At 35.5% G+C, this 23235-nt stretch overlaps 1 protein-coding gene across 1 annotated transcript in view; it reads left to right on the top strand.

The window, feature by feature from the left end:
• SF3B1 (splicing factor 3b subunit 1) overlaps positions 1-23235 on the top strand; it is a gene marked incomplete at its 5' end in the record, with an annotated part of 42152 nt that overhangs the window by 16262 nt on the left and 2655 nt on the right. Inside the window, 19 exon segments of the mRNA XM_079135351.1 lie at positions 269-348; positions 1850-2020; positions 7604-7841; positions 9046-9258; positions 9514-9635; positions 12129-12326; positions 12422-12523; positions 13595-13774; positions 14428-14514; positions 14620-14890; positions 15537-15682; positions 15921-16067; positions 16356-16481; positions 17166-17387; positions 17927-18109; positions 18195-18306; positions 19925-20045; positions 20453-20584; positions 21627-21899. Of these exon segments, the coding sequence (XP_078991477.1) occupies positions 269-348; positions 1850-2020; positions 7604-7841; positions 9046-9258; positions 9514-9635; positions 12129-12326; positions 12422-12523; positions 13595-13774; positions 14428-14514; positions 14620-14890; positions 15537-15682; positions 15921-16067; positions 16356-16481; positions 17166-17387; positions 17927-18109; positions 18195-18306; positions 19925-20045; positions 20453-20584; positions 21627-21899 (3124 nt within the window).

Raw genomic sequence — 23235 nt, 5'->3', positions numbered from 1 at the left:
TCTGAAGACTAAACTGTGCTGTCATTTTGTTTTTATATGCATTAAAGTATTTGTTTTAAACTGCTGTAGATATGTTTGTGTTCAAACAGGTTAAATTGATCAGCAAACTCAATAAAAAGTAAGATGTATAATTATTAAAGTTTTCTATCAAAAAATAAATTAAATGATTATGGAATAACATAATATTAGAGCAGGGCAGATAAATCAGTTGAACCTAATTATTTTTTTATTTATTGTACTCTTGTCCTGTTGCTGTTCTTTTCTGCAGGAGGGAAGACCCCTGATCCTAAAATGAATGCTAGGACTTACATGGATGTAATGCGAGAACAGCATTTGACTAAAGAAGAGGTATGTGAACCTGCCTCATATTTTAATGGTTGTGAATGTATGTAAAGAAAGTTGAGATTGAGAGGCTTTTATATTTCTTGTTTTGTTACTTGTTATACAAGTAGTATTTTTAGTAGTGTTAATGGAAATTAAATTGAGGAAAAAAAATTTCCCCCAAGTTCTATCAGTGCTCAAATTAAACTTCATATTTCTATGTCTTTTTCTTGTCCAGGGCCTTATGTCTGTGAATGTGTGTATCTGTCTATGAGTGGATGTACCTGTGAGAGAGAAGGTTAATGGTATGCCTCTAAAGCCATTGTGTTAGGGAAAGGCCATATGGCCATGTTATTCTTGAAAAATTCCTAATTTTTCCATAAGATTCAGTTTGAATATAGGTGGAGAATTTTGAATAAATGATGTGTGTGTTGCAGAGCTGGGAATTGAACCCACATCCATTTTTGTTTAAATAGTTAATTCCATACCTTTATTATGAATATGTAAGGTTTGTTTATTGTGTGATTTAAATGGGGTACTGGAAACCCATTTTAAAATCTGGGTCAGTTAAATATTTGTTATGACTAATCATGCATAGGGTTTATGTAATTACAGATACAAGTAAAACATAATTTTGTTGTTTTTACTTTTTACCATCTTTCTATCTTGTTACATAGTGTCAATTGCTATTTATATGAGTTTTAAAAAACCCTAATCTTTCATTTTATGTAGTGCTGGGAACCAGATCCAGGCAGGACCTTGTACATGCTAGGCAAGCCCTATGCCACTGAGCTATAGCCCCAGCCAAAAACCTTTCTCTTCTGTGAAAGCGTTCTGGTTCTCCATTGTTGACTGAAGATTTTGCTTAACTAAGTATATGTAGAGCAGGGTGTTGTATGTTAAAATTCTGTATTAGCTTGTATGTTACTTAGGAAGAAAGATATTATATAAAACTGGAAATACAAAAAAGAGAATAGGTAATGGTAATACCAAGTAAAATAAAAAGTAAAGTGAACAAAGTATAAAATAGGATAATAAATGCAAATGATTATATTAATGATATAAAAATAAACTTTTTTGGGAGGGTAGTACTAGGATCCCACATTCTAATGCATGGTATGCAAACACTCTGCAATTGAGTGAAAGTTTTTTTTTTTTTTGGTACTGGGGATTGAACCCAGGGGTGCTTTACCACTGATTTAATCCCTGTCGCTTTTTATTTTGAGGTAGAATCTCAGTAAGTTGCTGAGCCTGACCTCAAACTTGTCATCCTCCCACTTCAGCCTCTTGAATTGACTGGGATTACAGGAGTGCACCACCTTCCTGGGCTCATGAAAGCAGCTTTTAGTTTTTATTTTTAATTGTAGATGGACTCAGTACCTTTACTTTATTATTTTTATGTGGTACTAAGGATCGAACCCAGTGCCTCACATGTGCTAGGCAAGGGCTCCATCACTGGGCCACAACTCCACTCCTCATGAAAGCATTTTAAAGATAAATATTCTCTGCTTTTTCAAATATTTTTCAGAGAGAAATTAGGCAACAGCTAGCAGAAAAAGCTAAAGCTGGAGAACTAAAAGTCGTCAATGGAGCAGCAGCATCCCAGCCTCCCTCAAAACGAAAACGCCGTTGGGATCAAACAGCTGATCAAACTCCTGGTGCCACTCCCAAAAAGCTGTCAAGTTGGGATCAGGCAGAGGTGGTTGCTTTTTATTTTTCATTATTATTTAAAATTTTTTCTCTTATGGAGTATACTAGTATACAAGAAACCATCGACTGGGTAGCTTAAACAACAGAAATTTATTTTCTCACAGTTATGGAGGCTTTGAAGTCCAAAGATTAGAGTGCCAGGATGGTAGGTATTTGGTGAAGGATTTCTTTTTGACTTGTAGGTGATCACTTTCTCCCTCTATCTTCACATGTCCTTTCTTTGTTGTCTTTTCTTACAAGATCACTATTCCTGTCAGATTAGGACCCCACCCTGATGACCTCATTTAACCTTAAATACTTTCCAAAAGGCCAAATCTCATCAGGGATTAGAACTTCAACATGAATTTGGGGATGGGTGGAGACAGTTCATCCCTTGTCATGGGGTAAAGGAATGTTCCTTTGGAATATGATAAACATGCATTTGTTAAATTGGGTACAATATAGTAGTCTTCCTTATTTTCTGGATGGATAATTTAAACTTCTGACCACAGGTGGCAAATAGGTAGTGCCACTGTTTCTTCCCTTGATTAATTTACTCATACAGGATTCTTTAAAAAATATTTTTGTAGAATATACATGAATTTTGCCATTATAATGATAATTTTTTTTGCAGTACTAGGGATTGAAGCATTTTAACTGTTTTAAAGGTACAATTTAGTGACATTAATTTTAATGTCAATGTTGTACGACCATCAGTCACCACTATTTGCTTTCAGAACTTCTTCATTAGCCCAAAGTCTTCCCACCTACAATATCTCCTTATGTTTGATTTAGTTGATGACTTATCTTCCTTTTTATTCCCCAGAATAGAAACAGATAAAACCTCTGTTCATCCCCACCATAAAATTTACCAAAATTATCTGTATTTGTTCTCATTAGTTCTGCTTCTCTCCTGTCATGCAAACTATTAATGCAAGTTGACCATCGATACTGTTTCTTCCATACTGTTACTAGCAAACAAGTTTCACTATTGTCTTTAAAAAAAAAAAAAAAAAACTGTAGAAAACTATCCATTGATTCTCAATTCCTCTTCTAGCTGCTCTTCCAGATCTCTTTAACCACAAAATATTTTGAATGAGCTGTGTATTCTTGCTGTGTCTGCTTACCTTGTTCTAGTCTTTTCCCTTTACCATTGCACCTAAACATCTTGATCAAGGGTCACTTGATTTCCTTGTTGCTAAATCCAAAATTCTACTCTCTAATGAATCTTTTGTTACTTAGTATATCAGTAGCCTTTTGCATTCCTTGATACCCATTTCCCATTTCTCTCTTAACCTGTGTGCTTTAGCCTCTCTTTCCTCTTCACAGGCTTTTCTTCTTTAGTCTTTTTTGTTGGCCCCTCCTCTTCCTTAACCTCTGAACTTTAAGTGCTTTAGTGCTCAGTCCCTCTAATCCTCCACCTGCCACCTTATGGTACTGGAGATTTAAACCAGTGGCATTTTACTACTGAGCTACACCCACCCTAGCTCTTCTTTGTTTTTATTTTGAGATAGGGTCTTGCCAGGTTGTTTAGGCTAGCTTTGAATTTATGATCCTCAATCCGATGCCAGTGATGAGATTCAATTGAGCCAAGTTCTGTTTCCCCAGATGTGAAGATTGAACACCCAAGAAACACAGAGGCAAGTGCAGAAAACAAGTTTTTTTCAAAGGACAGAACAGAGAGAGACTTCTTCGCAGAGAAGAGTGCCCAGAGCTGGGTACCTGAGAAAGTGGGAGTGTCCTGCCCCTTTTATGCTTTTTAGAATTCTGTTGTCCGTTCTCATGGCCTCTCCTCCTCCCATAAAGTGGGCCAAAAGGTGGAGTGATCTTTGGCGGGAAAGTAAGGAAGTGACCCAGGGGTCCAGGCAGGAAGGGAGAGGCCTAAGAGGCATTCATTAACAGCCCCTTCTAGGGAGGAACAGTCAGGTTACCTTGGCAACAGGTAGAGGAAGGGGAAGTGTCCTGAAGGCATTAATATTTTATTTCCTCCTGAATCAGCCCCTTCTAGGGAGGAACAGTCAGGTTACCTTGGCAACAGGTAGAGGAAGGAGAAGTGTCCTGAAGGCATTAACATTTTATTTCCTCCTGAATCAGCCCCCATCTCCCTGATTATTACCTACACTAATTTTCTAACCCCTACCCCACTTCCTTAGCTTCAATCCCTGGGATTACAGATGTGTACCACCATGCCTGGCTAGTCTTCAAATTCTTTTAACACGTACGTTCACTCCCGAGGAACTTATTTCTGTCTCCACATACCGCCTGGCAAATTTATGAATTTATCCCCAACTTCTGTTTTTCAGACTTAAACTTGTTTTAACTTGGATGTACTTACTTGCATGTTTAATAGGCATTTTAAAACCAATTTAAAAAAAAGAATTTTTTTTTTTTTTTTTTTTTTTTAAAGCTCACAGATTTGAAGATTGAAAGTCCTTGTATCATGGCATCAACCCTGGTTCCATCACACAGCATTATGGGGGCACAATCACATGTGCGAGAGTGAGATCACGTGATTACAGGAAGCCAGAGCAAGACAGGGAGGAGCCATTACCACTCCCTTAGGCCCCACTTTTTTTTCTTTATTTTAATGTTAAATTTTTTTATTGGCGCATTAGAGTTGTACATAATGATGGATTTGTTGTTACATATTCCTTTTTTTAATTCAAAAATTCTTTTGTAGTTGTAGATGGACAGCATGCCCTTATTTTGTTTATTTTTTTATGAGATGCTAAGGATTGAACCCAGCACCTCACACGTTAGGCAAGTGCCACTGAGCTACATCCACACTTTCTGTTATACATTATGTGCACACAGATAATACAGTTTGACCAATGTCACTCCCCAGCACTTCCCTGCTTCCTCCCTGCCTCCCTGCTCTTGATCTTTTTTCTCTTCTGATATCCCTTTGGTTTTCATGGGATCCCCTCCACCTTACTTTTCTTTTTCTCTCCAGCTTCCACATATAAGAGAAAACATGACCCTTGACTTTCTGGGTTTGGTTTATTTTGCCTAACAATGGTTTCTAGTTCAATCCATTTTCCTGCAAATGACATGATTTCATTTTTTTAAATGACTAAATAAAACTTCATTTTGTATGTATACTGCATTCTCTTTATTCATTCATCCATTGATGGATACATAGGCTGGTTCCATAGTTTGGCTCTTATGAATTATGCTGCTATAAACATGGTTATGCATGTGTTACTGTAGTAAGATGACTTTAATTCTTCCAGGGTAAATACTGAGAATTGGAATGGTCGTTTCATGCCTAGTCTTTTGAATAACCTCTATACTGTTTTCCACAGTGGTTTTAATAATTTAAATTCCCACCAAGCATGGTTTTCTTCTCATCTTTTCCAGTATTATAATTTGTATTGATGATTGCCATTCTGACGGGTGTGATGTGAACTTTCAGTGTAGTTTTGATTTGTATTTCCCAAATTGCTAATGATGTTGAATTTTTTCACATATTTGCTGGCTGTTTGCATTTCTTCTTTTGAGAAGTGTCTGTTTAATTCATTTACCCATTTTTTTTTTTTTTTTGGTGTAAATTTTTTCTTTCAATATGTTTTTTTTTTTGTCAGTGGACATTTATTTTATTTATGTGCAGTGCTGAGAATTGAACTCAGTGCCTCACACATGCTAGGCAAGCACACTACCACTGAGCTAACCCCACCCCTCTTGGTGTTTTGGAGTTCTCTCTATGTTCTAGATATCTATCTTGTCAGAAGAGTAGCTACTAGCAGAAATTTTCTCCCATTCTGTGGGTTTTCTCTTTACATTCCCAATTGTTTCCTTTGTTGTGCAGAAGCTTCTTAATTTGGTTCGGTCCAATTTATGAATTCTTGGCATTATTTCTTGAGTTTTAGAAGTCATAGTCATTGTCTATACCTATATGCTGGAGTGTTGACCCTATGTTTTTTAGGAGGTGTGTAGTTGCTGCTCTAATTCCTAGATCTTTAATCTATTTTGAGTCAAAACCAGTTTGTTTGGAGGTAAAATTATCAATTCTCTACACTCATCCCTTCCATCCCCCTCTAGCTTGATTTTTAGGTCTTCCACATCGGTTTGACTCAAACCATAACACCTAGGAGTCATCCTATACTTTTCATATACTCTTACCAAGTATCCTAACCAGAATCAAATTTTGTTGGCTCCATATTTAAATATATTCAGGATCTACCCACTTTTTGTGACCTCTGTCTTCACCATTGTTGTCCAATTCATTCTTTGTTGTAGTCTGAACTACTGTAGATTTATTTACATTTCAGGAAAAAAAATGGATCACAACTTGACAGTATTTTCACATTCTCAAATTGGACTATATTAAATACAATATATAAATTCTAATTTAGTTTAAGATTGGTCCTGAGAATTTTTGTCATTTGTTCATGAGAGAATTCAGTTCTGCTTAGTATGATTAATTACTATAATACTATGGTTCACATTGAGTATTTAATTTTAAAAACTGAGATAAACTTGTTCTGCTGGATCTGTTTAACTGTAAGCTTATAAGTGGACAAAGAATTTATGTGTTTCCTATAACAGCTACAGAGACCCAGACCATGTTTTCTTTAATTCTGCTCATTTAACGTAACTTTACCCTAATCATGACACTGGGATTAGAATACATAATAGGAAGTGTTTGTTTCCCACCTTTCTAATTCAGCAGGAGGGACACGTGCCAAAAATTGAGATGTTGAGCAATTTATTTTCCTTACTTAATACAGAATTTTCCAACCTTAAGTAATAGTTTTTTTTTTTTAATGAACAAAGTTAAACTTAATTTTTTATGATATGCAGATTTGCAAATAGAGAACTAGAGTTCTTGGGTCTACAAGAGAATCCCACTTTAAAACAAATGTATAAAGTATTTTACAAATCCTGTTGAATACTTAATGGAGCAGTACTTAAGTCTAAATTTCGTTTATTTACATTGTCTTCTACTGATTTGATATATTGTCTCTTCTGGTGGAAGTTCTTTTGATACTATGTGCTATCTGGTGTCTTATGTCTCTTATTAGTCTCTATTCAAACTGCTGTGGAACCATAGTATATTAAATCTACTGATCTTTTTGGTACAAATTTCAAGGATTGAAAGCATGTGTAGAATGTGTTTTAAAGATAATTATCTAGATGATCCAAAATACTTACTAAACACACATCCTCAGTGAACAAAACTATTTGAAATAGTGTTTCTTAGAATTCATGGTTTCCTTCTCCCCCAAATGATGTATGTCTTTGAATTCCAGTTTGAGAAGTTTTGAGGAAATTAGAGCTAACAGTCTTCCAGTGCAGATTTACATGGAGAAACCTTAGTGATTTCTCCAAAGTCGTATATTTAAGATTGATACCATAATATGTCTTTTAATCGTCAGACTTTTCATTGTTTCAAATTAATATTTGAAATTGTTTTTGGTCATAAACCTATTTTCAAGAAAGTGAGTAACATTTTTTAAGCAGAATGATAACCTACTTTCATTTTAGTTTATAGAGTCTAGAACTAAAATATTTAAAATTTTTTGTTTAACAGAAATTGGTTATTCTCAGTGGGTATGTTGGTGTGTGAATAAATTTCTTTTGCTTTGTTAAGACCCCTGGGCATACCCCTTCCTTAAGATGGGATGAGACGCCAGGTCGTGCAAAAGGAAGTGAGACTCCTGGAGCAACCCCAGGCTCAAAAATATGGGATCCTACACCTAGTCATACACCTGCGGGAGCTGCTACTCCTGGACGAGGCGATACACCAGGGCATGCGACACCAGGCCATGGAGGTGCAACTTCCAGTGCTCGGAAAAACAGATGGGATGAGACCCCCAAAACAGAAAGAGGTAGTACTTCTAGTGGAGTCTGGATGTGTGTTTGGGTAAAATGTTGACTTGTAGTGTCAGACTACATTCTGTTCTCTAGTCTATCTGGACATGTAAATAACCAGATGTTATGAAGATAAACAAGAAACTGAACAGATCAAATGCTTAATTTTCCCCCTTCTTGAAGAGGTTTTAGATTTTGTTTTAGGAAGTCTCTTAGAAGAAAGTTAAAGCTTGTGATTAAATATACCTGGCATAAAATTTACCATTTTAATGTTTGTGTGTTTTTGGTTTTTTTTGTACTGGGAATTGAACTAAACTACATCCCAGCTCTTTTTTATTTTTTGTTATGAGGCAGGGTCTCACTAAGTTGCAGAGGCTGGCCTCAAACTTGTGATCCTTCTGTCTCAGCCTCCTGATTTGCTGGAATTACAGTCATGTACCACCATGCTCAGCTCATTTTAACTGTTTTTAAGTGGACAATTTATTGGTAGGATGCACAGTGTTACACAGTTATCACCATTGTTCATTTCTAGGACTTTTTCTTTATCCCAGACAGAAACACGTACCCACACCCCTCCCCTTTCCAGCTCCTGATAACCTCTGTACTACATTCTGTTTCTTAATTTGCCTAAATCTCTTGTTTTTGTATAAATGATCTGAGGCTAGCTTTCATTGACTTCTTGAGCATAGCTGTGGCAAAACTAAGATTTAGTAGTACACTTACCGTATTAAAAGTTTTTAAAGAATTGGTAAAGGTACAGGGAAATAAGCACTTAACATGTGATGAATGAAAGAAGCAGTATAGAGTTGTCAGCCGCTCTCTAGAGAAATGGAGAAAGTGGCTCAAGATGCAAAGAACAGATTGCTCTGTATAGTAATATCATGGATGGTAAAAAAAATTATTTTCCTATTCATCATTGGTTATTATGGAAGTTTTTGTTGTCACAGTGGAAAAGAAACACAAATAATGAGTGTATAACATAGAACATTGTAAACTTGAAATGTGTCTGTTTTAGGAATGTCCTATTTCTGAACTTAATATTGAAGGTGTTAACTATGGGGCTGGGGATATAGCTTAGTTGGCAGAGAGCTTGCCTCACAAGCACAATTCCCTGGGTTCAGTCCCCAGAACCACAAAATAAGATGTTAACTATTTGAGAATAAGCAATGTTGTTTTAACAGTGGTTAATATTGTGGTTTTATTGACTCTTTCTCTTTGAAGATACTCCTGGGCATGGAAGTGGATGGGCTGAAACTCCTCGAACAGATAGAGGTGGAGATTCAATTGGTGAAACACCGACTCCAGGAGCCAGTAAAAGAAAGTCACGTTGGGATGAAACACCAGCTAGTCAGATGGGTGGTAGCACTCCTGTTCTGACTCCTGGAAAAACACCAATTGGCACACCAGCTATGAACATGGCTACCCCCACACCAGGTAGAAACTCTTTAATTGGAAATAATTATCTTTTCTCTTGGAAATATTGTCGTTTTTTCTTTGTGGTTTTCTGTGTGTTGTTAACGCCAGCTTGTAGCCAGAGTAAAGGCATATAAAGATTAATTTTGGTTTGCGTTTGTAACATATAGGCAATTAAATGTTAGAGTTAATCTTAACTGTCTTATATCTCAAGGACCTATGTAATTACCAAGTATTCAAATATAGATTGCTAAAAAAATTTGCCTTTTTTGGTAGGTCATATAATGAGTATGACTCCTGAACAACTTCAGGCTTGGCGGTGGGAGAGAGAGATTGATGAGCGAAATCGCCCACTCTCTGATGAAGAGTTAGATGCTATGTTCCCAGAAGGATATAAGGTAGTAATAATAAATGTGAACGTGATAATATTTGAGATGCGGATTTCCTTTTAAGAATTTGTTGAAAAAATTGATCAGTTTGCAATGGCCTTCCCCAAATTAACCAGTGGCATTCTATTCTTTTTAGCTATTTCTAAGTACATTTTAGTTCCAAAGAAATAATAGATGAAAAGAAGTAGTATGAAGTTTTATTTTTGATAGTAGGAAATTTCAAGATCTTTAGGGCTCTGTGGAATATATGTTGATACACCTATATTAACAACATGGAATAGTTTCCTTTCGTTTACCATCAGTTCCAGGATTAAACTCAAATTAGCTTGTGGCTGTTTGACTTGATGCCTCAACAAAATTTTGTATGTATCAGTTCATAGATTGCCATGGGAAGAAAGAATATTCTCTTTACCATAGTAACTTGAAGTTTCTATTTTGAACTATAAACTTTTCCAAGTCCCTTGCACCTGGAATATTTGCCGGTCTAAAGGCCAACCGTCTATGATTATATAGTTAGTATCATAACCAAAACTGGAATCGAAATCATCTGATTACCTTTAGGGAACCTTTCTGCTAATGACTTTTGCTGCTTTTTAGCAGTTTGTATGTATGTGTGCTTGTTTTGTTTCCTCTGTTAGGTTTGTATTAAGATGATTTGTTTCATGTATGTATAAATACCTGCCTTAAAACTTCTTGTAACCTCGACATAATGCTGTGAGCATAGACAACCTAATTTTGACTTTCTCAGTAGTTGTAGTCATTGATATCCTTCATATTGATGTGGGGAAAATTGTCTTTAGTGAATCCTCCTAAGAAATAAAATCGTTATTAATGAATATTTAACAATAGTAGATCTTTAAGTCCTTAAAGTAGAATGATGCTGGAAAACTTGACATGGATTTGATAAGCCTCTCACAGGATAAATTTCATTTTTTTAAAAAAAATATTTTTAGTTATAGGTAAACATATTTATTTATTTTTATGTGGTGCTGAGGATGGAACCCAGTGCCCCATATCATATATGTGAGCTAGGCAAGCACATTACCAACTGAGCCACAACCCCAGCTCTCCATTTTTTAAAAAAGGATTAGTCAGCTGGGTATGGTGGTGCATACCTGTAATCCCAGCAACTCAGGAGTCTGAGGCAGAAGGATCACAAGTTCAAGGCCAGCCTCAGCAACTCAGTGAGGCCCTAAGCATCTTGGCAAGACACTGTCTCAAAATAAAAAAGTAAAAAGAGCTGGGATATGACTCAGTGGTTAAGTACCCCCGGGTTTAATTCCTGCCTCCCCCCACCTCTGCCCCCTATACCAAAAAAAAAAAAAAAGTTTGTCAGTGATGCGTGTGATTGTATACATTAACCAACAACAAAAATTGGGTAGCATCAGTCGTTTTAAGCATTATTTGCTCTTAAATCTAATTGACATTTTTGGACAGTAGTTTAGTCTTATTGGATAAGACCTGTTTAGGCTTATTGACCCTTCTGAGGAAGTTGTAAAAAAACGTTTTTGTATCAGCTTTAAAAAAATAAATCCTTTTTAGCCCATATTTCAGAAATTTTAGTAGTACTGCAAAAGATTTAATTAGGTGGTATATGTTTTACAGGACTCTAGTAAATATTTTGGTTTTAGTATTCTTGCATTTAATTTTTTTAGTTTAGACAAAAATTTGTTTTGGTAGTGAAGGGATTTATGTGAATGATGTTCCATTTTATTACTAAATTCTATATAATTTTTATACATTGTACATTATATATGAGCTTATTTCCATTTATGCAAATACATTTTATTTGCTAATAGAGCTTTTTCTGGAAATCACTGACTTGGGTTTTATAATTTCTGAATTTTTGTTAATTTGGCATTATCAACATGTTTATATAGATAAATTTGTGTTTTGGGGAATACAGAGGATTGAACCCAGGGGCACTTTACTTTCTGAGCTACTTCTCCAGCCTTTTTTAAATTTTCATTTTGAGACAAAGTCTTGCTAAGTTGTTGAGGCTGGCTTTGGACTTAGAATCCTCCTGCCTCAGCCTCTGAAGTTGTCGGAATTACAGGCTGTACCACCACTTCCAGCTAGATCAGCGTTTGAAAGTGATCAGAAGTTTATAAGCCCTCCTCATATTGTTCATTTCCTTATACTCTGTTAATTTTAATTAGCAGATAAGAAATATGAATTTTTTAAAAGAGTTATTTTTGTGGTACTGGGGATTGAACACAGGGGTTGCTTTACCACTGAGCTATACCCCTAACCCTTTTAATTTTTTGAGACATGGTCTTATTAAGTTGCACAAGCTGCAACTTAGGATCCTCAAGCCTTAGCTTCCCAAGTCTTTGGGATTACTAGAGTGTGCCACCACACCTGATAATAATTTTTTTCTTCAAGCAAGTAAAAAGCTTCCTAGCTAATAAACTAAAATATTTTAAGAGCAGTGTTACTCATTATTTTTATTCTCAATTCGTAAAGTCAAGAAAATCCTAAACTATCTTATAATTCTGTTAGGTACTTCCCCCTCCAGCTGGTTATGTTCCTATTCGAACTCCAGCTCGAAAATTGACTGCAACTCCAACACCTTTGGGTGGTATGACTGGTTTCCACATGCAAACTGAAGATAGAACTATGAAGAGTGTTAACGACCAACCATCTGGAAATCTTCCATTTTTAAAACCTGATGATATCCAGTACTTTGATAAACTGTTGGTAAGTAAACTGTTGGTAAGAAATGAATCACTGTGTTGTGTGCGATAGTTACAAATCATAATTTCTTGAACTTCCTTTAAATTTTCTTTCACTAGGTTGATGTTGATGAATCAACGCTTAGTCCAGAAGAACAAAAAGAGAGAAAAATAATGAAGTTGCTTTTGAAAATTAAGAATGGAACACCTCCAATGAGAAAGGTAAGTACCACTTTGCTCAGTCATTATATTGGTATGTTCAGGAATTTATCCTTCTCATCTTTATTGGGGTGTAGCATCATGGAAAGAAAGGTAGATAGAAGAACTCTGTCACTAAGCTACATCCCCACCCCAGGATTTAGTTTTTTTTTTTTATTATTATTATTTTTTAATGTTTGTTTAGTATTTTTTTTTTTTTTTAATTTTTTGGTGGCAGGATTAAAACTAGGGTCTTACACTTGTTAGGCAAGTGCTCTACCACTGAGCTCTACATCCCCAGCATTAAAATAAACTTTTTTTTTTAAGTTGTAGGTGGACTCAATACCTTTATTTCTTTCTTTATTTTTTTAATACCTTTATTTTTATGTGGTGCTGAGGATTGAACACAGGGCCTCCTGCATGCTGGGCGGGCACTCTACTACTGAACCACAACCCTAGCCCCCCAGCATTTTTTCTAATCAAAGAATTTCGTGCTTTAAAAAAAGAGTTGGAAAAATAAAAATTTAGTTTGTCCTTGTGTCCTTAAAATATGCTTAGTACTTGAAGGTAATTAGTGGAATTAAGTGAAAAATTGCATTGACATCTTTTTTTTCGAAAGTGGGCGTATCGGGGTTTGAACTTAGAGGCACTCAACTACTGAGCCACATCCTCAGCCCTATTTTATATTTTATTAGTGACTGGGTGTTACTGAGTTGCTTAGTGCCCTGCTTTTGCTGAGGCTGGCTTTGACTCGATCCTTCTGCCTCAGCCTCCCAAGCGGCTGGGATTACAGGCATGCACCACTACACTCAGCTGCTTTAACATCTTTATGTATTTCGAAGATAGAAGGGACATTAGGGGAAATGGTTCTATGAGTCTGTGATTTTATTAAATTATTGTCCTTTTTGAATTAATTAAAAACATTGAATTTTTCTTGTGTATTCAAACTTCAGAGTAATTTTGACAAATGAATTCATGGTACTTTGTGTAAAATGTATGTGATAGCTAGTTACAGAATATCTTCTTGGAATAATTTGCTCTTTTAAAATGCTTGGTTTTAAAGTAAACATAACTTTTACTCTACTTTTTCCCCAGGCTGCATTGCGTCAGATTACAGATAAAGCTCGTGAATTTGGAGCGGGACCTTTGTTTAATCAGATTCTTCCTCTGCTGATGTCTCCTACACTTGAGGATCAAGAGCGTCATTTACTTGTGAAAGTTATTGATAGAATATTATATAAACTTGATGACTTAGTACGACCATATGTGCACAAGGTTTGTTGTTCTCAAATGATGTTTCTAATAGTTTCATATTTTTATTTTTTAAAGTAAAAGGAATTCATGGATTTCTTTTGTGTAGTTGAAATTGAAATATTGCTTTAAAAAAAAAAATTGATTACATTTCACAGTAGAGAACCAAAGTTTACCCCCTTATAAGATTCTCAGAGTTAACCTATATTAAATTTGCCTGTCCTTCCAGATCTTTTTTTTGCAGAAGCATATGTTACATATATTAATGCAGGTACATATAAATGGAATGTTTAGCCGTCTTTACAATAATTGGTTTTTATTATTTATATTTTTTCATTTGCTTTTTATCAGTATTAGATTAGGATGAGAAATAGGTATGTTTCTATTACATTATTTAGTGTAAAGAACCATCCTTTTTCATGATAGTAATTTAATTACAAAGTGCTTAATATATGTGTAAGTTTTTAAAAAGATAAATTTGTTTGTCTGCATGGTTAATAGTCTCTCAATTTTTCATCTGTGTTGGGGGCTTGAAATTGTATAATTAAAATTCTTAATTTGTCCCTTGCTTAATGAAGCCCTGCTAACTATAAATTTCCTATATGTGTGTAATTATTTTACATGAATGGGGCAACAGTAATTGATGTCAAAGTGTAACTTCTTTTCTTCTTTTTCAGATTCTTGTGGTCATTGAACCACTGTTGATTGATGAAGATTACTATGCTAGAGTGGAAGGCCGAGAGATTATTTCTAATTTGGCAAAGGTAATGTTAAATTCTGGAGGAAAAAGTTTCTTTCTTTGATATAATTATGGAAGGAAATGGTCCAGAATAATGTTACCAACTCAGACTCTTATCTTTTCCTTTTAGGCTGCTGGTCTAGCTACTATGATCTCTACCATGAGACCTGATATAGATAACATGGATGAGTATGTCCGTAATACAACAGCTAGAGCCTTTGCTGTTGTTGCCTCTGCCTTGGGCATTCCTTCTTTATTGCCCTTCTTAAAAGCTGTGTGCAAAAGTAAAAAGTCCTGGCAGGCGAGACACACCGGTATTAAGATTGTACAGCAGATAGCTATTCTAATGGGCTGTGCCATCTTACCACATCTCAGAAGTTTAGTTGAAATTATTGAGCATGGTAAGTTGTAATATAACTTTTGTTTTTATAGGACAACTGTCCTGAAATTTGGGCTACTGACTTGGGGAGATAATGGAAAGGCTTAACTACATAAACTCCTTATATTTTGAAATGGAGTTTGTAATAATATCTATTAATACACTGATTTATTCTATGACTTTTGCCTAATTTTATCTGAAATGAACAGATTTTGTAATTTGGCTAAATGGATAAAGTGTGGGGAGTCATCTTTATTTAGCAGAATCAGACTAGGTCGAGCCTCATGACTTAGAGGCCTGACTTCCCCAAACTGGCAAATAAAAAAGTCTGTCCCAGATTCTTGGCAGGTATGTGGCGCTGTGGGAGTGGTTCCCTGTCATCAACTTATGTGATAACCCCCCTAAGAAAATGGCTCCCCTAACTCCACCCTATCCTGTCCATCATAGAAGAAGCGCCTCCTGGTCTTGCTCCCCTTTACCTGTATGTCTATAAGTAAAAGAGAGTTGGTCTAGTCCATGTTGTTAAAGGCCAGAGCTGATATGGCTGGACCTGTCACGCCCCCTCTCATTTAAAAGGAGTATTGACTCTTGTGTGTTTATTGATTAGATAAGTTTATGGGTAATTAAGTAGTGTTGGTACATAGTTAAACCTGTGCTTGGTTTTATAGGTCTCGTTGATGAGCAGCAGAAAGTTCGGACCATCAGTGCTTTGGCTATTGCTGCCTTGGCTGAAGCAGCAACTCCTTATGGTATCGAATCTTTTGATTCTGTGCTAAAGCCTCTATGGAAGGGTATCAGGCAACACAGAGGAAAGGTAAATCTATCAATAGGATTTTTAAAAAAATTTTTTTTAGATGTTGATAGACCTTTTTTTATTCATTCATTTTTATATGTGGTGCTGAGAATCAAACCCAGTGCCTCACACATACTAGGCAAATGCTCTACCATCGAGCCCCAGTGCCAGCCCCTAGACTGTTTTCGATAACTACTCATGAGCATTAAAGCACAGTAAATCTGATTTACTAAATTATGTATTTTTTATCTTGAAATAGGGTTTGGCTGCTTTCTTAAAGGCTATTGGGTATCTTATTCCTCTTATGGATGCAGAATATGCCAACTACTATACTAGAGAAGTGATGTTAATCCTTATTCGGGAATTCCAGTCTCCTGATGAAGAAATGAAGAAAATCGTGCTGAAGGTATTTGTTCCAGATAGTTGTTTCAGATTTTTTTTTTTAAATTTTTTTTTAGTTGTTGACAGGCCTTTATTTTTATTTATTTATACATGGTGCTGAGAATCAAACCTAGTGCCTTACACTAGGCAAGTACTCTACCACTAAGCCACAACTCAGCCCAGTTGTTTCAGATTTGTTAACCTAAATTGGGCTTCTTTCATGGTTCAAAGAGAATTTTTTAGCATTTGTTTTAACAAACCTCTTGTTGGTTTCACCAGTACTCTGATTTATTATTGTTTTTTAACCTTTCAGGTGGTAAAACAATGTTGTGGGACAGATGGTGTAGAAGCAAACTACATTAAAACAGAGATTCTTCCTCCTTTCTTTAAACACTTCTGGCAGCATAGAATGGCTTTGGATAGAAGAAATTACCGACAGGTAAGCTTTTATTTAAAAAAAAAAAAAAAATCAAAAGCCTTCGAGCCAGGTGCAGTCGTACATGCCTGTAATCCCAGCAGGTTGGAAGGCTGAGGCAGGAGGATTACGAGTTCAAAGCCAGCCTCAGCAAAAGTGAGGTGCTGAGCAACTCAGACCCTGTCTCTAAATAAAATACAAAGTAGGCTGGGGAGTGTGGCTCAGTAGTTGTGTGCCCCTGAGTTCAGTCCCTGATATGCCAAAAAAAAAAAAAAAAAAAAAAAAAAGCTTTTTGACTATTTTTTCAGTAAGTTTGAATGCATGTTATAGATGCATATTTTTTGCCTTATTTCACAATTCATATGTGCTTGACTGTGGAAGATAGATTTTCATAAGCAAGTTAACTTCCACTTCGGTTTTACATTGAGATGCTTAACTATGAATTGATATCTTCATCTACTAAATTCAGTGGTTTATCTGGCTTGCTGAAACATGGATACAATTTTACCTTGAATCTTCTTGACTTAGTTAAACTCATTTAAGTTTTGTAGTCACTTTCTCTTGAAGTTTAATAAGTAGGAATTAATTATTCTCAGTGTGGTTACTAGCTAAGTAGTATATTTAGAACATTTGGTTCTCATTATATTGCTTTATTTCTTGAACAATGGATTTGATTTTTTTGTTTGTTTGTTTTTTTGGTCTTTTTAGTTAGTTGATACTACTGTGGAGTTGGCAAACAAAGTAGGTGCAGCAGAAATTATATCCAGGATTGTGGATGATCTGAAAGATGAAGCTGAGCAGTACCGAAAAATGGTGATGGAGACAATTGAGAAAATTATGGGCAACTTGGGAGCAGCAGATATTGATCACAAACTAGAAGAACAGCTGATTGATGGTATACTTTATGCTTTCCAAGAACAAACTACAGAGGTAATGATAACTAATTATTATTAAACTAATTATGGAAAATTGCTAGTAATTTTCAGAAGGATTTTTACTTTCTAAGCAAATTGTCTAAAAAAGTAATTAAATTCACCACAATAAGTTTTTTTCTCTCTCTCTTTTTTTTTTTTTTTTTTTTTTTTTTTTTGTATTGGGTAGTGAATCCAGTGGAGCTCTACTACTGAACTATATTACCAACCCTTCTCTTATTTTTTATTTTGAGGCAGGGTCTCAGTAAGTTGCCAAGGCTAGCCTTGATCCTCCTCTCCTCAGCCTCAAGAGTAGCTGGGATAAAAGTGTGCTACTGTACCTGGCTACAGAGTGTTTTTTAGAATGCCCAGATTCTCATTTGTTTATCAAATATTCTTTTCCCTGAAGTTTTTGGATTTGATTATTTTTAAAAAGACAGGTGTTTTGGTGGTTGGAAAAAGTTGAATTTTACTGTGTGTCAACTGTCAGTCATAAGGAAACTAATTTCTGATTCTCAAGGTGTGTATTTTTATATAAATATTGGCTTTCTTTCGTAGGACTCAGTAATGTTGAATGGCTTTGGCACAGTGGTCAATGCTCTTGGCAAACGAGTCAAACCATACTTGCCTCAGATCTGTGGTACAGTTTTGTGGCGTTTAAATAACAAATCAGCAAAAGTTAGGCAACAGGCAGCTGACTTGATTTCTCGAACTGCTGTGGTCATGAAGACTTGTCAAGAGGTAAACTTTGCACCATATTATTGTTTCTTCAATAAGCGGTTTAATGTAAATAGTAATATTTTAATGTTTTTTTCTTTTATTATAGGAAAAATTGATGGGGCACTTGGGTGTTGTGTTGTATGAATATTTGGGTGAAGAGTACCCTGAAGTATTGGGCAGCATTCTTGGAGCTCTGAAGGCTATTGTAAATGTAATAGGTATGGAATTTGCTGGTCATGTGAATTTGTTGTTGGTTTTTAACTTTCTTTGTATTTTTGAAAGTAAATTATGGAAACATTGGGAATTGGGTGATTTTTATGTTATCTGTTTTTAAAAGCACTTCAAGATTATAGTTAAGTTGGAAGATGTCACAAAAACCTCTAAGTTCACTTACATTTTACTTTAAAAGAGAAAAAGGGACAAGTTTAGGGCCTGTAAGGGAGGTGTAGAAGTAGTTGCAGCTCACAAAGCCTTAAAGTCATGGAGCAGAGGACCCTAGTAGAACTATCTGTCAGCTGAAAATATTGTTATGTTCTGCAAGGGGAGGGGGCAACTCTGAAGTTTGAGTTTAGTTTATAATGAAATTTTAACTATTCAGTCTTGAGTTAGTAAGTTTTTGTAACATGTTGGGTTTTTATTTTGTTTTGTCTTTTGTTTGCTTGCCATCAGTTCAAAGAACATAACTAGGAAGAACTGGGAATTTATAGCTCAGTGGTAGAGCTCTTGCATAGATGCATAAGGGTCTGGGTTTGATACCCAGCAAAAACAAAAAACAAAACAAAAATTAGGAAGAAAAGTGAACTGATTAAGTTATTATCTTGTCTTTTTATACCCAAATCTTTGAAACTATCCAGTTTTCTAATCCAAAATAAAAACACAAGTATGTTACAAAGAATCTTGGGTGTGGAGAGCAAAGCTTTTTATTCCATTAGGGGGAAGTATGATAAAGCAAACATTTGGCATCTTGTGTTTTATCTCTCCTTGTAATTGAGCATAATTATTGCCAAAAGTAATTTCTTTTGGGCTTAGAGGGTCAGAAATAACATAGCAAGAGGTCAAAGTAGCTGGCTGTGATAGCCACTATTTTTCTTATTTTAGTAAGAAGTAATTATTTACTATTGATCTTTCAATTATTGCACTTGCATATAATTCCCAATCAGCCCAGTCCTCTGTACTCCAGAGGTAGTGACTTGCCAAAGATCAGTTACTTGGCCACTTGTGGGGCTCTGGTTTTCAGGGAGTTATAAACCATATGGTTGGTCAGGGAAACATGGGAAAAACAATGGAGAGAGAATCAGAACAGGCAACCTAGTTAGAACAAGAGCCCCTGCCAGCTGCCTCCTTTTTTCTCTCTTCATAGGTGTAAATACCATCCAAGTATGCCCTGCATTGCAGGGAGACTGGAGATCTCTTTGTTTTGCAGTTAAAGGGTAAGGGGGCCCTTTCTGGAAAATTTTGCTTTAATTTACATGTTTACCTCTGGCTTATATTGTTGTATATGGCCGGAACATAAGCTGTCCCCATATTTAAATGTCAGTGTACAAATACATTTCAGAACCAAATAAAACTTTTTTTTGTTATTGAGTATCCATCATTCTTAAATCACTTCACTGATTTCTTTCATTTCTACGCATAATCAGAAGTTGTTAATAAAAAAGTTAAAAGCAGTTCTGAGACTGGTCAGAACCTGGGGTTTTCTCTTTCCATAGGCAGCTGCAAGTTTATATTTATGCCTAGTCATGTGTATTACATTGAAAAGTAAAAGAAAAAATGAGCAAAGGTTGTAGTTCAAAAGTTCAAATGTTAATTGATAGTTTTTTGACTTCTATTAAATAGGTATGCATAAGATGACCCCACCAATTAAGGATCTGCTGCCTAGACTCACCCCCATCTTAAAGAACAGGCATGAAAAAGTACAAGAGAACTGTATTGATCTTGTTGGACGTATTGCTGACAGGTAAGTGCATTACCTAAACATTTTTTTTTAGGTTCAGCAGTATTGGTCCTCAGATTTAACCATTTTGCATTCAGTTAGCAAAACTTGTTTAATGTTGCTGATGTAAAAGTTCAGGCTATCCAATATTCATATTTTCAGTCAAATTTTAGTTTGGATAGTAATGAGGAGTGGCAGTATAGTTGTAACACAACCAACCTTTCTGAAGAGTAATAATAACTTATTTAATGATTAAAATGAGTTAATTATCATCTTTTCAGAACTGAGCCTGCAAGTTTACCTGTTAAAACTTGGGAACAGAAGTGTAGCTCAGCTGTATAATGTTTGCTTGGTTTGCACGAGGTTCTGGGTTCAACCTCAACACTGCAAAAAACAAAACACTTCAAAAAAATATTCTTCTTTTTAATTAGGGGAGCTGAATATGTCTCTGCAAGAGAGTGGATGAGGATTTGCTTTGAGCTTTTAGAGCTTTTAAAAGCTCACAAAAAGGCTATTCGTAGAGCTACAGTCAACACATTTGGTTATATTGCAAAGGCCATTGGGTGAGTATAGTGTTGTAAAATGCTTCTGTGTAGAAATCTCTTGAGATACAGTACAATTGAGGTAGTTGGGTAATCATTTAACTATTGACTTAGCAAATTTTAAAACATTTTCTTAAATTTTTAATTGAATTAAAATAGAAAGCTTTGAAATTTCCTTTAATCAACTTGAGATATTTTCAGGGAAGGAAGCATTTCCATTATCAGAATAATTTCAGATTTTTGTTCTTTTTTAGGATATTGCTTAAAATATTAAGGCATTCTTAATATCATCATAATTCATGTTTCATTTGTGCTTTTTGTATCTTTTAAAAATGTTATTCCTAGAATAATCCACAGATTTAATTGAATTATAGATGCTTTATTGTTAATCTGTGGTTATTTACTTCATACATGTGGCTTAGTAACTAAGAAAATATTAGAAAATATTTTCTGGAAATATACAAATACCAGATTAATTAGGTAGCTGGGCACGGTGGCACAGATCTATAATTCCAGCTATTTGGTAGTCTGGGACAGGAAGATTGCAAATTCAAGGCTAATCTGTCTCAAAACAATTAAGGACTGGGGATGTATTTCATTGTTGAAGTAAACGCCTCTTAAGTTCAATTCCCAATACTTAAAAAAGAGAGGACCGAGGTAGTAAATGTATGTGAGAGGGAAACTAGAGAAGGAAACTAGGTCTTATATGTTCGAACATGAGAGACCAGAGTTTTGGATATTACTGCTCCCATAAGGTTCCCTATCTCTAGTGTCTGTTTTGACCAGTCAGAGAATTAAACATTGAATTAGATTTCTTTATATCTCAAAAAATTTAAAGACTGAAAGTTATATTTGAAAATGAATCCATTTGAATTAAAAACTGAGAGTTTATTGAAGTTCTTAGTAGAAATGATATTGCAGTTGACACAAGTATTACATTTTACCATAAATGAGTCACTGAATTCCCAGGGATTTGATTCCTTTGCATTTTTTCCTTTCCCTCTAAAAAGTTTTTGACTTGTAACATAACAGCTTTCTCTGATACATTTTTTTTTCCCTCTAGCCCTCATGATGTATTGGCTACGCTTTTAAACAACCTCAAAGTTCAGGAAAGGCAGAACAGAGTTTGTACTACTGTAGCAATAGCTATTGTTGCCGAAACATGTTCACCCTTCACGGTACTTCCTGCCTTAATGAATGAATACAGAGTTCCTGAACTGAATGTCCAAAATGGAGTGTTAAAATCACTTTCCTTTTTGTTTGAATATATTGGTGAAATGGGAAAAGACTACATTTATGCTGTAACACCGTTACTTGAAGATGCTTTAATGGATAGGTAAGTGACTTGAGCCAAATGTAAGAAAATAATTAGAATGTTTTCATTTTAGAACTTATTAAATGACCTATTTGTTGTGATACTTTAAAGAAGATATACCTGGATTTTTACAAAACTAAATATGACCTTTCAGTATATGTCTTGTAATGGTTTCTAAAATTTTGCCTTCCAAGACCACCTCCCTCTTTTAAATCCCTTTTCATATGTTAGACTTATTATTTTTTTTTAATGTTTAGTTGTCAGTGGACCTTTATTTTATTTACATGTGGTGTTGAGAATCGAACCCAGTGCTTTACACATGCTAGGCAAGTGCTCTATCCCTGAGCCACAACCTCAGCCCCTTAAATATATTTTTAAAAACATAATCAATGGACTTTTGTTTTAAAAGTTAGTCAAATATGGTTAGAATTGACAAGCATGAGTTAATCAGTGTGGCAGAGAGAGCTGACCTTTTTAGCTTTTTAGTGCAAGTGAATCAATTAAAATTTTCCTTTTAAGGTTTTGTACCTACTGAACACTGCCTACCAGAACTACACTGTTGCTGATGTAGGCACCCAGTGGTTCAGATGGTAAACAGTAATACAGTAGTGCTCAAGTTATTTGTCAGATTCTTGATAACCTTCTGTCATCTAGATTGACATACGGTCTTAAACATAAGACTACCAGAAGAAGGAATAAATGAAAGTTTAAGGTCCATGTAATTTCGCTAGCTCTTTATTTTTCAGAAGAAATAAGTACTCTCATTTCAGTTACTTTTGTGCAGATTAAAATTACTAATGACCTTCACAAAGGGCAACTTAATTGAATCATCAGGTTGCCACCAGGTATATGTAAAAGATATGGAGATAAATTAAGAATTATGCTCTGTGGGGGTGGGGAAAGAATTATGCTCTGGAAAAAGTTCAACCTCAGTGGGGAGCAGTGACACACACCTCTGATCCCAGCTGCTCAGGAAGCTGAGACAGGAGGCCACAAGTGTGAGGCCAGAATTGGCAGTCTTAACGAGACCCTGTCTCAAAAGAAGAAATGACTTGGACTGTAGCTCAGTGGTAGAGTGCTTGCTTACCATGAATGAGGCCCTGGTTGCAATCCCCAAGGAACCCCCGCTACCCTTGCCAAAAACCTGGCTTCCTGGAGCCAAAGGTTGGAATAAATCACCCTCATTCTGTATTCTTTAGTGGTACGTGCCTGAGCATCCTAGTATAATCATGGGTATATGTGACCTGTGGCTATAAATTATGTTCTGTGTACTGGTAAATTGAGGTAGTAATCCATTGAAAATTGCTAAATGAAACAGTATCAGAAAATTTTTTGAGAAATACCGCTTCACTATGGT

This window comes from Sciurus vulgaris, assembly GCF_902686455.1.
Source record: "Sciurus vulgaris genome assembly, chromosome: 3".
NCBI classification, from domain to species: Eukaryota; Metazoa; Chordata; class Mammalia; order Rodentia; family Sciuridae; genus Sciurus; species Sciurus vulgaris.
This window is presented reverse-complemented; position numbering and strand designations above follow the sequence as displayed.